The 15,196-nt window shown below is 40.9% G+C and overlaps 1 protein-coding gene across 13 annotated transcripts in view; it reads right to left on the bottom strand.

Moving 5' to 3' along the window:
• Positions 1-8,502: 8,502 nt before the first annotated feature.
• The window catches only part of CAMK2D (calcium/calmodulin dependent protein kinase II delta), a 152,338-nt gene continuing 145,644 nt past the window's right edge, over positions 8,503-15,196 (bottom strand). For 8 of the 13 annotated variants that reach the window (XM_030479986.1, XM_030479984.1, XM_030479981.1 and 5 more), the window contains 3 exons: positions 14,427-14,655; positions 10,904-10,953; positions 8,503-10,370 (listed from right to left, as the gene is read on the bottom strand). In XM_030479986.1, coding sequence (XP_030335846.1) covers positions 10,947-10,953; positions 14,427-14,655 — 236 coding nt within the window. In that variant the 3' untranslated portion in view covers positions 8,503-10,370; positions 10,904-10,946. Of the gene's footprint in view, positions 10,371-10,903; positions 10,954-14,422; positions 14,656-15,196 lie in introns of those variants that run through there. The other 5 variants (XM_030479988.1, XM_030479990.1, XM_030479982.1 and 2 more) reach the window with 2 other exon arrangements.

Here is a 15,196-nt window from a genome sequence, read left to right on the forward strand (position 1 = left end):
AATCCAGACTTGGTTTAGTTTCCTTTCCATTCTTATCTTTTAATTTTCTTTGAGGGGCAAGAGTGATAAAGTAAGCCTTGATGTTTTTTGTAACTCCCCCAAAGAAAGACACATGCTCCCCCAAATTAGATGGTAGTCATAAACCAAAGAGATTTATTTTATGTTGTGTGTGCAGAAATGTTGTGGGAACAAAGGTGAAAGCGTAGGAAATAGAACTGGCTCCTAATAATAAGAATGTATCGAGACTGTCAACCAGCCCACTTTTCTGAAAGGTAACAAAACATCAGCATTGAGCTCTGCAAGCAGATGCTAATAGAAGGATGAAGGACAAAAGTTTTTGCTGCCCCTAACTCCCCTTTTCAATCCTACTTATTTACAGACTGAGGACACCAGTTACTTGGCCGGTCACCTCCACTGTATTAGCATCTGGACTGCATCAAGCATTTTGGGCCAGTAGAAAGGACCTGGCTTCTTGTAACAATGGCCAAATGACAGAATCTCACAGCAACGTCCTTGCAGCAATACAGATTTTTTGTGCTCAGGGACCTGGAGTAGGACCCGTAGAATTTGATAGCATCTCCTAGTACAGGCAGTACTTGGGCTCAGCTATCTCAGGCTGGTCATTCAACTTCTCCTATACCTTTGTCAGCCTTTATCTACAAATAGAATGCTGCAATTATCCGGTTTCCTTTGTCTTGCCTCTTCACAAAGAAATTTTTTTTTCATGTCAGGGAAACCGATGGCAAGGATGATCTGACCCTTTGCTGCAGGAGCTCATGGAGTATCTTCAAATTGAAGTTCATTTGTTTTAACTGAAAATTATCAATGTATTCATTTCGGTGGAACCAAGAAAGCTCCTTGGAATAGTAAGCTTGAAAAACTCAAATTATCAAAGACCTTTAAAAAAGTCATTTCTGCCAAATATGGAACAGCCGACCTTTTGTTCGGCTTCAGACTCCGCATGCGTGAGTGTGCACTGGGGCACTACGTTTTGACCAAGTCACTGTAGAACCGGGACCCTGTAATGACATCTTCTCCATCAATCACCACCATCTCAAATCTCCTCCATTTGTCTGCCAGCTCGGAGAGATTCATCTGGCATCTAAATATCAGAGCCGGTTCTTTTTGCTTTTGTAGGGCAAAAAAACTCAGTGACTTTGGCATGTGGGTTTTCTGGGAGGGATTTTGGGTGGGTTTTTCTCTTTTTTTATTTTGTTTTTTTATAAGATATACAAAGAAAATATACTGCTAATGTTTTACAGATGTATTAGCTTTGAACTGCTGACAGATGCAGGAAGTTGGTTTTTGCTACTATAATTAACTAGTACGACCTTCAAAACTCACAGGGCATTAGCACATGTCTTATTACTGCCCTCCATTCCAGTACTGCCCTCAGAATCTTGTGATGTGGCTTTTCTCAGATTTGGGAACTGCTGCCTAGTTTTAATTCCAGGAGAGATGGGAACCTTGCTTTTCAGCAGGAACTTAACTCGGGACACCACATCTTTGCTACCAGCTTGGAAAGCAGAAAGGTTCCTGTGACGAGGGCTTGGAATGTGAGCGAATGCCACAAACTGTGATGTGCTATGTGCCATGCAGCCAGTGTGAGGCTCGCTAAGCTCTCCTCTTAATTCTGGCCATAAATCCTTCATATGCAAACTGTGATCACTGTCATTCAGGGAATGAAACTCACCCTTGCACTTAAAATTAAAACCCCCTGTCATCCATCGACTTTGTGGCCTTGGGCAAATTATACACTGCCAGTTTTTTACCCATAAAACTAGGCAGGCGATGCTCACCTACCATCAGTGACAAAGTAAGGATTAATTAGCTGATGTTTTTAAAAGCCTCCCAGTCAAACAACGGAGCACGGCAACACTACACTCAGTAATACTGCCTGCTGTTCCAGCTTCTGTGTGAGCCCCAGGAACAGGTCTCATAGCAAAGAGAGACACAAAGAAGTTAAATTAAAAAATAAGGACAATGGAGGGATTAGTTTCAGACACAGAAGTAAATGATTTGTTTTGAGGACTGGCACGTGTTGTCACTGTGTTTTTAACATGATAAATGCCATGTGGTTATAACCTCCCGGTTTCCGGTGGGGGAGAGGATGAAAGGGTTTGGATAGAGGAGCAAGGCAGGGCACAAGGGAAGAGGTGAGCATCCAAGCAGAAGGGCAGGGAGTACAGAGGCGCATTCTGACAGAGGTGTTAAAGGATCCAACAAACAGAAGCTTCAGGCTGCTTTCTCCTCTCGCCATCAGAACGTTTAGATCTTTGTGCCAGCTACTCCTCCTCAGAGATGAGTGGTGTGACCTGCTAAGGCCTTTTAATGAAAACAGCATACTCCTCACACACACCCCCATCCCAGCTCTTCCACCCTCTCAAATATCCCCCTCACATCCTTTTGGCAGACAGCAAAAGACTTGTGGGATGTGAAGTAGCTCTGCCTTGTCATGTGTGAAAAGCTGGTCTTAACTGGGAAACAGCATTTACAGGAAGGTGTGAATGTCGCAAGACTCAACACCAAAATCCCTTATTTAACTATAGAGGAGAGTGAGTATTCTCCCATGCTGCCTCTTGGCATACCTCAGGGTACTAACCTTGAGAAACCCATTACAAAGAAGAGATCAGCAAAGCAACTGAGGACTTCTACGGCTTTGTTATTTGTACCTGTTCACATACTGAAATTACCAAACACACCCAGCTATTTAAGCAGAGAGATGTGTCACATTTCCTGTCCTCAGCTTTGTGTTAATTAATCCCCATTGCACTTTCGAGCCTCTGTGGCACCTTCAGGTGCCCAGAGAAAGAGATCCCTTCTGCTGTTGTTACGGACATTTTGACAGTTTTTTTTTTCCCCTTTCACTAAAGCTGCATGGAAACACAAACTTCCCTGCTTATTTTTCAGTGAAAAAACAGAGAAAGGGTGTCTCAGCTATCCACTCCGTGGTTATGACACTGACATTGCACAAGAGACACACTCAGATTCCTGGCCTGAATGAGAAAAAGAGCAAAACCTCCTACTCGTGTCTTTCAGATCTCTGGCAAAGTGCTCTACATCCAGGCTCTGAAATTAGTTTGAGCACGTCTGGGTTCATCACAGAAGATTTAACTAAACCAAGTGGTTTAGTCCCAACAGGAGGCTGAAACAGTGCCTCCCACACCAGGTCACAGAATGATGTGCCAACAAGTATATGTGTCCAATCACATGCGCACAAAAATCACATTTGATGAAACACAATTTTTATACCAACTGAACTGTGCCACTGAACTCACCGATCTGCTTCAAACTGCAGCGATGCCTTTGCGAGGCATTTCACTTCAGCTCTCATGAAGGGCCAGCACAGGCCAGCCTGCCATGCTTGCGCTTCTTAGATCATCGTGGCACTCCACCAGTTAACACTTCTAGTGAAGGATGAATGCATTGCACAATAAAATTCCCTCCTCTCTTCACCCATTTTAATCACTGGCCTAAGTAGTTAGGGCAGAATTTAAAGAAAAAAATTAATCTGTTACTGCTCTTTAGAAGGGATTTCTTTTCATGAGTATTTGCTGTACACATTTGAAAACATTATTTTTTGATGTTCTGACTACCAGCACACAGAATTCTACCATTCTAATGAGCCACAGACATGCAGTTTTCCAGGTATCGCTGATGATACCAGATGTCTCAAATCTGAGCATTCAGGAACATCTTCAATCATGTTGTGAAAATGCTGGGACCTGATGAGATGAAGAAAGTTCCTGCAGGTGATCAACCAAGGCACATCTTAGCTGGGTCCCTCCCAGAAACTAGTTACTACTCTCAGGTTCTTAAAAATAAACACAGAGTATATTTAAGACTTTAACTACAAGGTAATTGTGGTCAACTTTCACAGAATTCTTTAATCCACAGGTTCTCCAGCGTCTAGAAAGACAGTCTGAAAACTACCAACACAAAGAAGAGCAATGAAAGCATTGAAATGGCAATTGCCACATCCGAGATAGATACAAAGGCACGTGCCTACATCGTAGTCCACAGGCAGCCCCAAGGCCAACCAGAAGACCAGAAGTAAAGCCTGTAATCAGAAGGCATGGTCCTGCATGCTACTAGTCCCTATTTTGTTATGTATAAAGGTGTTCTGCCGTATTCAAACTCCCATTTAGACTAAATTTTCAGTAAGATTAGATTTAGACACTGCGGTCTGGTGGTGGTGGTGGGGTTGTAAGTTCGTGCATTCAGGCGTCTTTTCGTGTTGCCATCACGCTTCAGTAGGTGCTCCCAAAGAAAAAGCTGTGTTGTTTGGAGGTTTTTTTAATTATTAAGGGCACTTTGTAATTATCCAAATTGTCATGGCTTTATACTGTAATACCGTTTGAGTTTAAAGAAACCTACTTCAGAGCTATTGATCTTTCTCCGTTGCCAGCCAAAAGTCAAGCACCCCAGAAAGGGCGTGATATGAGAGTATCAGACATATTCACAGAATGACCGATAACAAGGGGAAGTCCAGTTAATGTGTGCTGTGGGGACAACTATTCAAAAGAAGTGTGGGAAGTAACATAAAGCTTTCTGTCCCAAATTGTTAATCTGCAACTAGACTTAACCTCCTGGTAGGAAACAATAATTGGAATTTCATGGCAGTCAGTAACTGCGGGAGGAATCACTGTTTTCATCAACTTTCCATGAAGGCATGTAACAGTACACAGCCAACTTTTGAAGCTGTTTACCTGCTTAGGACCCTTGATCACAAACTAGTATACTGGTAGATAAGCTGGATTCAATTACTTAAGAAATAATTGTACATACATCTTTGCTGGTGGTAAAACTGGTTTAAGAAGCCTTTCTGTTCTCACCCAAAGCTTGTTCCCTCTAACTTCTTTATTATGCTGATGCAACCTCTTGTCAGATAACCTTGCAAAACCAGACCAGTGAAATAATCTCATTTAAAAAAAAATCTCTTAAAAACCCCCCAGTATTTAAGTGTGATCAAAAGTGGGAATGAGTGTCTGGAGTGGGGGGAGGAGGTACCTTTTGAACTAGCTTTGTTCTAGAGAAAAAGGAGAAAAAATGTAAGGAAGACTGCAATGTGAGCATCAATACTTGAGTATGCCAGAGACTCTGGAGAACAGAAACAAAATGGGAATTGGGCATTTATGCACTTCCAGCAAAGTGAAATGGCAGCCCACGACTGCATCCGCGGGAAACCTGCACTGCTCCAGATGGGCTGTCAGACAGCCCTTCTAACAGGAATTCCCTACACAAGGGGAAAAAAGTATAAAAGCTATATCCCTCAGCAATGCCAAAGCAACCTGTAGGAGGAACAGGGCAGTAGGCACTGCTGCCAGTACTTGCAGCAACACCACCATGTCTACTCAATATTGACACCCCATCTTTGCAGTTGCTTTGTTCTAGGATAATCCCCCCAAATAACTTGTGCAAGAGAGGCAATAGATCAGTAGTCATGAATGTTTTAATAGACTTACTTTTTCTTCACTGAAATGGTAAGCACCCGTAATCCTGTCATCAGTCCTGGAGCTGAAATCTTGCTTCTTGCTCTGGTACTTACCTTCTCCCCAGGGCACAGGACATGCAAGAGTTTTATATGGTGTTTAAGCTGATGTCTTCTTGTAGCATGAGAGGTGTGTGCTTGGGAGTACTCTCTTCTCCTTCCCTACTAAAGGTTTGACTTCTTTTTGGGTACCAATGTTCTGCAATAACTGCTTATAAAATGAGCTGTCAGGCACGCAAACGTGGGCTCTTACCTCCACTATCAGGCTGGTTGCTTGCTAATATGGTCCCTTGACTACACGTGTTACTTAACAATCTGTGACTGTCACTGCCTTGGTCCTGAGCAGCTGTCCTCTCATGGAGCCAACACCAAATGCCTGAGAAGGGTGGGAAAAGGAGTGGTGAAAGAATGGAGGGGTCTCCTCTTTCCTGGCTCGGGGTTGTGTTGCTTGCCATGAGCTCTCTCTCAGTGGGCTGTTTATTAATAACCTTCACTCCCCTCTCCTCCTCTACCAGCTTGCCAGGACACTGGGAGATACCTGAGCAGGGAACTCAGTAATACACGCTGCAGTTTTCTTCTGCTCTGACACAAGACAGCCTCTTTCCACTATGGAAAAGGAACAGCTGTTCAGGGAACAGCAGAAGTCAGTAATTAAAGACCTAGGTAGGCCCTTGGCTGTCACGAGGTGTGTCACATTCCTGATAAATTCTACACTGCAATTGAATGCAACTTTTCAGAGGACATTCTGTGGCTACACACATTCAGCCCTTGCTATCTTAAGGGAAGCAACCTTGCCCCAGCCACGTGCCACATTTAACTACCTAACTTAGTTAACTAAAGGTCATAATGCTGCAAGGTTATATGGGACAAGCTTCCAGTTAGTTCATAAGATGGTCCAGCCCCACAGCTGGGTTCTGGCAACATCTTTCAGGAAAGAACGTGACATTTCTCTGAATACAGAAATATGGTGCTCCTATCTCTTCACTTTGTAAACCCTGTTTTCTATCAGCTTGTCTTTCTTGCATTGATTCTCCTCCCCTCACACTCTATGATTACATGTTCTCCTCTTCCCCAGACTTACTCTCTGCAGCGCCTTTTTCGCCTGGGCTTAGTCTGGACAAGAACATGCTGGAAACATACAGCCTTGTGCTGCTGTTCTGCAGCATACTAGCATGCAGAATTGCTGTGCTCTCCTCATTTTACAACGCATGCTGTCCTGGAAGCAGATCCTACAGCTTGTTCTGCTCAGCCATAGATTATCTGTGCAAAAGAGGGAGGAGAAGAGAGGAAAGGCTTCTCATCTGTTATATGCAGGATTCCCAACTTTAACATGAGGCCTAGGCAGACCTCAGGGTCTATCCGAATAATAAAACAGTTAATTTTTTTGTCTTTTCTAAGGTGAGTTATGTTTGACGTATGACTACACAAAGAAAACAAGCCCTGACAAGAACAAAGTAATTCTGTTTTCTGCGAGCACATGGTCTGAGGAGATGACACATTACAAAAGACTAACAGCACACTGAAGAAACAGTAATATTAATCTTCAACACAATGAACTCCGGATTTAATATACAACTCCAGGAGATAGATGTTTATTTTCTTAACTGTGTCTTGGGAGCCCATTTTTAGAAAATGGAATCAGTCTGATTCCTCTAGGTATGTGCACAGCACATATTCAAGACCTAACAATGGTTCAGCCTCTGAAATAATCTGTGTTCCTTACTCACATTAGAAAAGTGAATGCATGAAAGCATTGAGTTCCTTTCTGATCACAACAAATAGCATCTTCCTCATGCAGTCCTAAACAGAAAACATAATTGCATAAAACCACAAGGAGGCAGCATATTAAAACGTTTGTGCTATAAAATGACATCCACAACGATAAAACAAACAAAAAAACCCCAAACCCCACCTCTCTCCCAAATCTTCAACCTGGTATTTAGCAAATGTGTTCTCCTGACCCCTCTCTCCTTGTCATTATGCCTTATACAGTCTTTTCTCTTCTCTACATACCTGAAATTCGTAGCAATCCTACTGCTAACAGCTTACTCTAGGCACATAGTTAAAATGGAAATCAAACTCATTTCTGGAATAGCATTTAGTGGAAACAATGTGTAAACAAAGAAGGTAGAAGTGATATGACAAAATATAAAACCTCCTGACAGACTAAACTGCTTTTGCTTCCACTGGGGCTTACCAAAACATTCCAAACCTCTGAGCCCTCTCCTGTTTTTGTTTATAAATACATAGCAAAACGCCATCCAAAAGGAAGCACTGGAATTTTCACCAACCCAGGAATACGCTCTGGCTCCTTCAAGAGGCGGAACTCCTGGATCACTGCCACGCTGTGCACCACCGCTGCTACAGGTCTGGCTTGCAACTGCGCTGCTCCAGGCACAGAACCAGAGCAATGATCCAGCTTTGCATTTCGTGACCCATGAAAGCTGGAAGCTGCCTCCTCTCCTCCACTCCCTTGGTCCTTCTTTTCTGCTGGTATAAAGGACTGTTCTCAGATGTGGCTCAGCGCAGGATAAGAGCGCCTAAAATCACTACAGACAGATATGAGAGCTTTTAAACTGGTATGTTATTTAAAATGCTTATTATTTGTGGAATATAATGTATTTTATGGTCAGCAAGGCTAAACACAGACTAACTGCTCTTACAGCATCTCGTGCTACAGGCTGAGCACATCAAACACAGTAAGGCAGCTGCAGCAACGTGCGAACTACCTAAAATATTTCTAAATATGGAGCTATAAATATAAGGTATGTACAAAATCTATCAACAAAGCACAGCGTGAGCGGCGTACAAGTGGGTCCTCGCAACAGGCAGCTAAGAACTAACCCAAAGACAAACCACAATCGCAAAAGCAAAGACTCCTATTTTCAAACTGCAAGCTCAGTTCCTAACAAACTGCATCTGTGTCTCTGACTTCTTAATTCCAAAAGACGCAACACACTTTGCAATGCAAAAATCACAGTTCATGGGGAAATTAAAACACAAGCACAATGTCAGCAGAAATCACAAATTTATTAATCCTTAAATATATCAATCATTTACCATTATGGCAAGAAATATGTACACTGTGTCCCATGGTAAACTGCAGTGTTCCAAAATGACAGAAGTGTGTAACTTGGTTGTGGTGGAGAGAACAAATCACAATTTCCTCACATCTTGGTGTGGAAGACAAACTTGGCCTACAGTATTACGTCAACACCACATGCTATGTTAGAAGTATAAAAAAAAACACCCTACACCTAATTTGTTAATTTTAAATACAGTTATGCCACTTATAGCCGCTTCACCAAAAAAAAAAAAAAAAAAAGAAAGTAAAGAAATTAATGAGAAAAAAATGAGGCCATTACTTTTATCACAGATCCCATTGGCAGGTTAATATGGCTCAACACATTTATTGTAGATGCTTATTTTAAATATATATTGTTTAAAATCATGAAGTAATTATCAGAGAAGCTTAAATCCATCTACCATACATCCACTAGTAACAACATCAAAATGTTTAAGAACTGCTTTTGATTAGTAATCAACACAGAAAGGTGAAATGGTACAAATCAGGAAACTTTCCCAGTTTAAAAACTGAAAGGGAATAAACCTAACTGCTTGCAGGGATGTGTTTTCACAGCAATGTAAAGGAAGCAAAAGTAGTCCCCGTTACAAAGGTTGCATTTGGAACCGAGAGCACTCCCCACACAGCGTATGAGCGTCCAGCCACCAAGCCACGGTGGTGATGCTGTGAAGACTGTTGTCCTTGGTGCTGTAGGCTGCGTGAGAACGTCAAGAAACCAAGAGCGGATTGAGGGGGGAGAAACCCATCTGTGGTACAGTGTGAGAGTCCTACTAGAAAACTGGTGTATCCATAACACATTTCCAGAGAAGCAAGAGCAGCAGTGTAAAGTAAGTAAAGTCTTCATACTAAGCTTTTAAGGCCTAATATTTCTGGAGTGTATTAACCACACACCTGGTCTATAGCTTAATCAAAATGTTACATGTTTTAAAGCCTCCTTAAAAAATTTATAGTACACCCTAGAAGTGATAAAAATCTCTCTTTCTCTATTTTTCCATTTGAATCCTCAAAAACTGCCCCTTGATCATCACTTTGTTCCTTACAATTTTTAATTTGGCTTAGTCATCCAATAGAAATATTCAATTAGCATAGTAAGAAAGCAAAGGTAGAGACTCAAAAGAAAGAAAATGCTGGCTCACTAAAACATCAGCAGTTAATTCTGAAGTGATCAAGCCAGCAAGTGATGAGATTTTTCCAGTTTACACAGACTAATAAACTAAGAAGGCTTCAGCTGGTACAAAGCCAAGGTATTATCACTTCCACATTTATCAGTAATTTCATCCATCTACATGCTGTAATTAAAACCTGCTTTACAGTAATGGAACTGCCAGCGGAAATCCTAACCAATCCTACCAGAACCAAAGCAAAATCCTGGGACTTGCGGGAGAAGGAGTCGTCAAAAAACAGTTCTTAAAAAAAGAGGGTAAAATGTACTTTTTCTTTTTTTTTTTTTTTTTTTTTAATAAACAGGATTATTTTTAAAGTTCTCTGTTAAAACTTGGCATAAATGGAGAAAGTGACACATGTATTCTGTATCTACTGCTGTCCATCAAACATTTTTTTGTCTTTTAAGCCTTGTTATTCTCTATTTGCATGGAACATCACCTTCATTGAAATGTTAACAGTGTACGGATGGTACATACAGCAACATGGTGCATCACAAATGTGTTACATGAAGAACCTTCACAACTTCATGCACTCAGAAACATGCATGAAGAGAACGGGATGGCCAAGATGGTAATCAACCAGGTGCGTTGGGTACAGAAAATGCAAGAGCGGCACCGCTGATATTTTTAGCTAGGAGGAAGGAGAAAAAAACAAAACAGATATTGCCATTACTGAAGTAACATCGCCACCAGATAACAACACATGCTCAAGTGTCAGCCAATACTATGGAAAAAATTCTCAAGATCATCTAATACAATATTGTGAAGAAAAACAAGGGGGACAAAACCCCTAAAAAACACTCAGCAAAGTATTCTTTTATTTTTCAAACCACTTCACAGGCATTTTTCATCTTTACAACATGCCAGAGTCTGTTAAGATAAAAAAGAAAACTGAGCCAGGAAGCCAAAATGTCTTAACCAATTTCTTAAAGGAGGGAGGGCAGCATTCAGATGTGAATCTCTGAGTTTAATTCACTTCCTCAGCATGTACATTACAGACACTGCCACACACCCGGATTCTCATACAAAAATTGAATTGATTAACGAGGAAGAATCAGATGAAATTTACATGCAAGACATGCAGGAGCCATATGCAAAGAGAAAAGGAAAGGAACATGTAAGCAAGTAGTTAACTAACTCCGCTTATAGTAACGTTTGTATTACCGTAGCATCTAGGGGCCGAAGTCGTGATTGGGATCCCGCTGTGCTAGGCACTGTACAAACACAGAACAAACTCTTTACTTAAGTCTTCCTGTTATTTGGTATTTAACTCATGAAAGTGCAAGAAGGTGTAAGTGAGGGAATATAAGCCTGGGAGCCTGAATTTAGGTTTGGGGATCAGTTTTAGGTCCAATAGCTCTTTGACTGCCCGTATCAACCTGAGAAGATGGGGATTAAAGAAAGAATATGTAAAATAACTAAAAGAAAAATGGCAATGCTTGGGCTGGAAGGGGAGCTACCAGCCTAGAGGAGACTTACTAGTCTTTGCCAGTGACCTAAACACAAGCAGTAGGACTGATCTCATGTAATATACTTACACTTAGGTGGAAGACACTATAAACACAAAGGAAAACCAGAGTATTGTGCAAGAAGAACCAAATAACCCTGAAGGCTGGGTAATCCAGAAATGTTACATGTAAGAATAGGAAGTACAAAACTGCACACTCAGCAGAAGTTTCTATAGACTCCTTGGTTGGAAATGACAGTTGAGGATAAATACATGGCTGTCAGATGATCTGCTGATGTGATGTAGATGACAAGAGTTCAAAAACAGTGCCAGAACATAGCAGCTGTGGCATCATTCTCAACAGGGAAAAGAAAGACCTTGTGAAGTTAAATAAAGCCCTCACCACAACTGTACATGGTATTTCAGAAGAAACCAGCCTAATGAAAAGACAAACCTCAAACTGAAAAAAGACAATGAAGAGCTATTAAAGTAGCCAGGAAAATGGAGATCCTAACAAGAAAAAAGCTACCCAAGATAGTATTGGTTATTTACTCTACAAAAATAGAAGGTGGGAAAGTGATCTCATCAGCCTTCATATAAACCAGCTAATGTCTGCATACCTATCCCCAGTATAAAAAAACAACAATGAAGTAAGAATAATAGAGGACACATTGAATATGGCTCAAATTTAGACTGGAAAGTTAAAGTTTCTAACCACCACACAAATGACATTTTAGAACAGTGATATGAGAAAGTCCAGAAAACCCCTCTGAATTCAAGAGAAGAGTTAGGTAAGGGATAAATGCCAGTGCTATACAGAGGCTACATATTTAGGGCGATGTTGCAATCTCAGAGCATCTCTCCTTAAGCCTTAGCCGTACTCTTAAGGCTTTGAGCTGCTCCTCCTCCTCTGTGGCTTTTTCAGCTTGTGCAATCCTCAGATCATCTCTGTCTGACCACACAGGCTCAAAATACCCACTGACATAGACACAACCCTACAGTCTCAATAGAATTATTTCTCAGCTTCTCCTCCTTCCATTTTTAGCAGAAATCTTTATTAGAGAGCATGAGCAGCCATAAAGAACTGACATTACCCAAGTCCTAAAGACTGGCACTGCTTCTGAGGGGCAAATCTCAGATCTGTACATCCAACTGCATTCCCTGGAGATGTGAAGGAAGAGTTGCTTGCTCTGTGGCAGCTAGAGCCTGACCTTTATATTCCAGAGAAACTACCTCTGGTGAGTTTTTGTAGAACCAGTACGTGTCATGGCACACAGCAGCTTATTACACACGTACATGTTACATGAACTAGGCATCAAGGCTCCTGTTACAACACTGTCCCTCAAAAACAAGAAGCTGCAGAAGCTGTTCGGTATATATCTATAAAGTATTCCTCAAGGGATTCTTACAGGAATTACTGGGCAAATTCCATAATCTTCCATTAAAATAGTAAAAAGATGGTTGCTTTCTTGCCTTCTGGTTTTGGTATGTAAGAATAAGCGTTGAAAATTACCTTTTCTCTTTTGGATTTTTTCCTATAAATATGATTAAGAAAAAAATTAAAGTGACACCACCATCCCCCCTTCTCAAAAAACAGAGGGGATGGAAAACAACAAAGGAAGAGATTGAATAATTCTCTAGTCCAATTCATGTCATTCTGCTAGAGACACTTACTGTCCAGGGTTCACTGGGGCAGGTGAATCTGTTTCACTTCTGCTTTCTGGCTGCACACATACTCAGGTCAGGTCCCTTAACAAAACACTCGTTTATGAAAACATCAAAAATCTACATGACACTGCATTTCAGAAGAAGGTAACCACTGTTTCAATATTATCTGTTTGAACACTGGCAGTGCAGCTGGCATGTGAAAAACAACGGATGACAGAGTTCTGACTCCCATTGGTTTCACATTTTGAAATAAAATACAATAGTTATCAGCAGGTAATCAAAACACTTTTAAAAAAAAAAAACAAAACCCCAAAAAAACCACAAAACACCCAAACAAACCCCAAACCCCTAAAAACACAAAAACCAAAATCATCCCCACTGAATTTGTAACACTTCATTCTATTCTATCATGTTCCTTCTTTATCAAGTATTATTTCATCTGGGAGAAGAATACTGTTGCAAGAAGTAAAATACGGGGCATGATGAAGTTGGAAGGATGAAATCTAAGCTCTTAACATCCACGCCAGGAAAATCAGCCACTATCCTCATTAAGATACCTTGCACAAATGTAATTATATCCTATAAGGGGAGCTTGCACCTGAGCATACCAAGGCCTATGCCAGTGCTGTCTAATCTGGAAACAGCCTAACCTAAGCCAGAAGTCAGGGAGGCTCTAAGGAACACAGCAGCATTAGCAAAGGCTGCACACAGAAGAATTGTAAAGGACTTGAGCAGAACCTCTTGAAGAAGCCGTGACTCTTTATCTTGTTATTGGAACTATGAGTGTGTTGCAATTCAGACTGCCCAAAATCTGGCTCAATGAATTCAGGCTTGCATGCATCGAGTCATGACATTACTTCAAGGGTATGAGAGGGCATGCAGAGACCCCCAAATGAACTACAGACAAAAGTGATGATGGGAGAGATCTGAGGTGTACCTACACAGATGTCATAACTGTCAGACAATTACTAACTGACAGCTTAACTTCAGCAGTTAAGCAAAGAGAGCATGGGAAAAGAGGTTAAAATGTGACAGGCACCCATATGATTTAATTTACAAAGTAAATGCATAAATTGGCTCAAAATCAACTCGCAGTGAACATAACTACGCCTGAGTAAGTAGAGGTGGCTGGAAATCACAACAAATATTACCCAGAACAGTGTTACTTTTTCAGAACAGTGATACTTTTTTCCTTTAAACTTTCTGGTCCACTTTAACAGCTCCATGTATCCTCTCGCTTTTTATTTTTTCAGGTTTTCCAATTCTGTGTGACTTGTCTCAAGCCTTATTTACATTCTAACATTTTTCTGCTCTTCAAGCTGTCAGTTCAGGGACTGAGTTGGATCAGTGGGCATCACAGTTGAAAGCAACAGCAAGAAAAGCATTATTTTAAAAATAGCTGCACCAATACTATATGCACGTTACTGAATATAACACATGCTGCACAAATGACCACAAGGAATTACACTATCGAGAGGACAGTTTCAAAGTTTTTTAAAGGCCAAAAGCAGCTATTTGACTATCTGGTCTGACCTCCATAGTTCTAAGCTTTTGGTCTGAATTGTTGCTTACTTGATAGGTACTGTTGGTGAACCTGAACGGTGAAAATGAACATTCTGCCACTTCCCATCACGACGGTGCCAGACGCGCGTTTCCTCTGACTGCATAGTCTTTGGCATCCCGCTCCCATCCATGTACTGTGTGAGCCGGATATATGCAATGCAAGCAGCATCGTCGCCCACCAAGTGCACATGAGGATTGAGGATAATGGTGTGGATTGGTTTGGTACTTTTTGATAAAGCTAGGAAACAAACACACATACACAGAGGATAAATTACATTTTCTCTATGCATGCTAAAATAACTCATCTCACCCCACTTTACAAAACAAGAATCTTGAGGTTAGCTGCTACAAAGTTTTGTTTACTGATAATCATGACTGACAACTTGCCTAAGTACATTGTACAATTCAGCGCAGTCACAGCATATTTTCCTCTTTCCTATAAGGAAACCAAGCAAAAGTTTACTAGTACATATTATTTAATCCATGTTCAAACATGGATTAAATAAAGTGAGGGCCACTACCTTGAGTTTCCTGATTGAGTTTTCCCAATACTTCAGTTTGCTGCTGTGGCTAATGTCTAATGACAGTGGTACTTAATATTTTCAGTTAAAATAATTCAGCTTTTAACTCCCTCTTGTGATGTATCTTACTAAGTGCTGAAATCCATGAAAAATAAGCAGCGGCAATGAAAGGAAAAAATATAAGTAAAAAATATGGAAAATACTGTTTTGGAGATGGAAGAGAATTTAGGAATACAATAATACCACGCTATGCTCAGA

This window comes from Strigops habroptila, chromosome 3 (genome assembly GCF_004027225.2).
Source record: "Strigops habroptila isolate Jane chromosome 3, bStrHab1.2.pri, whole genome shotgun sequence".
NCBI classification, from domain to species: Eukaryota; Metazoa; Chordata; class Aves; order Psittaciformes; family Psittacidae; genus Strigops; species Strigops habroptila.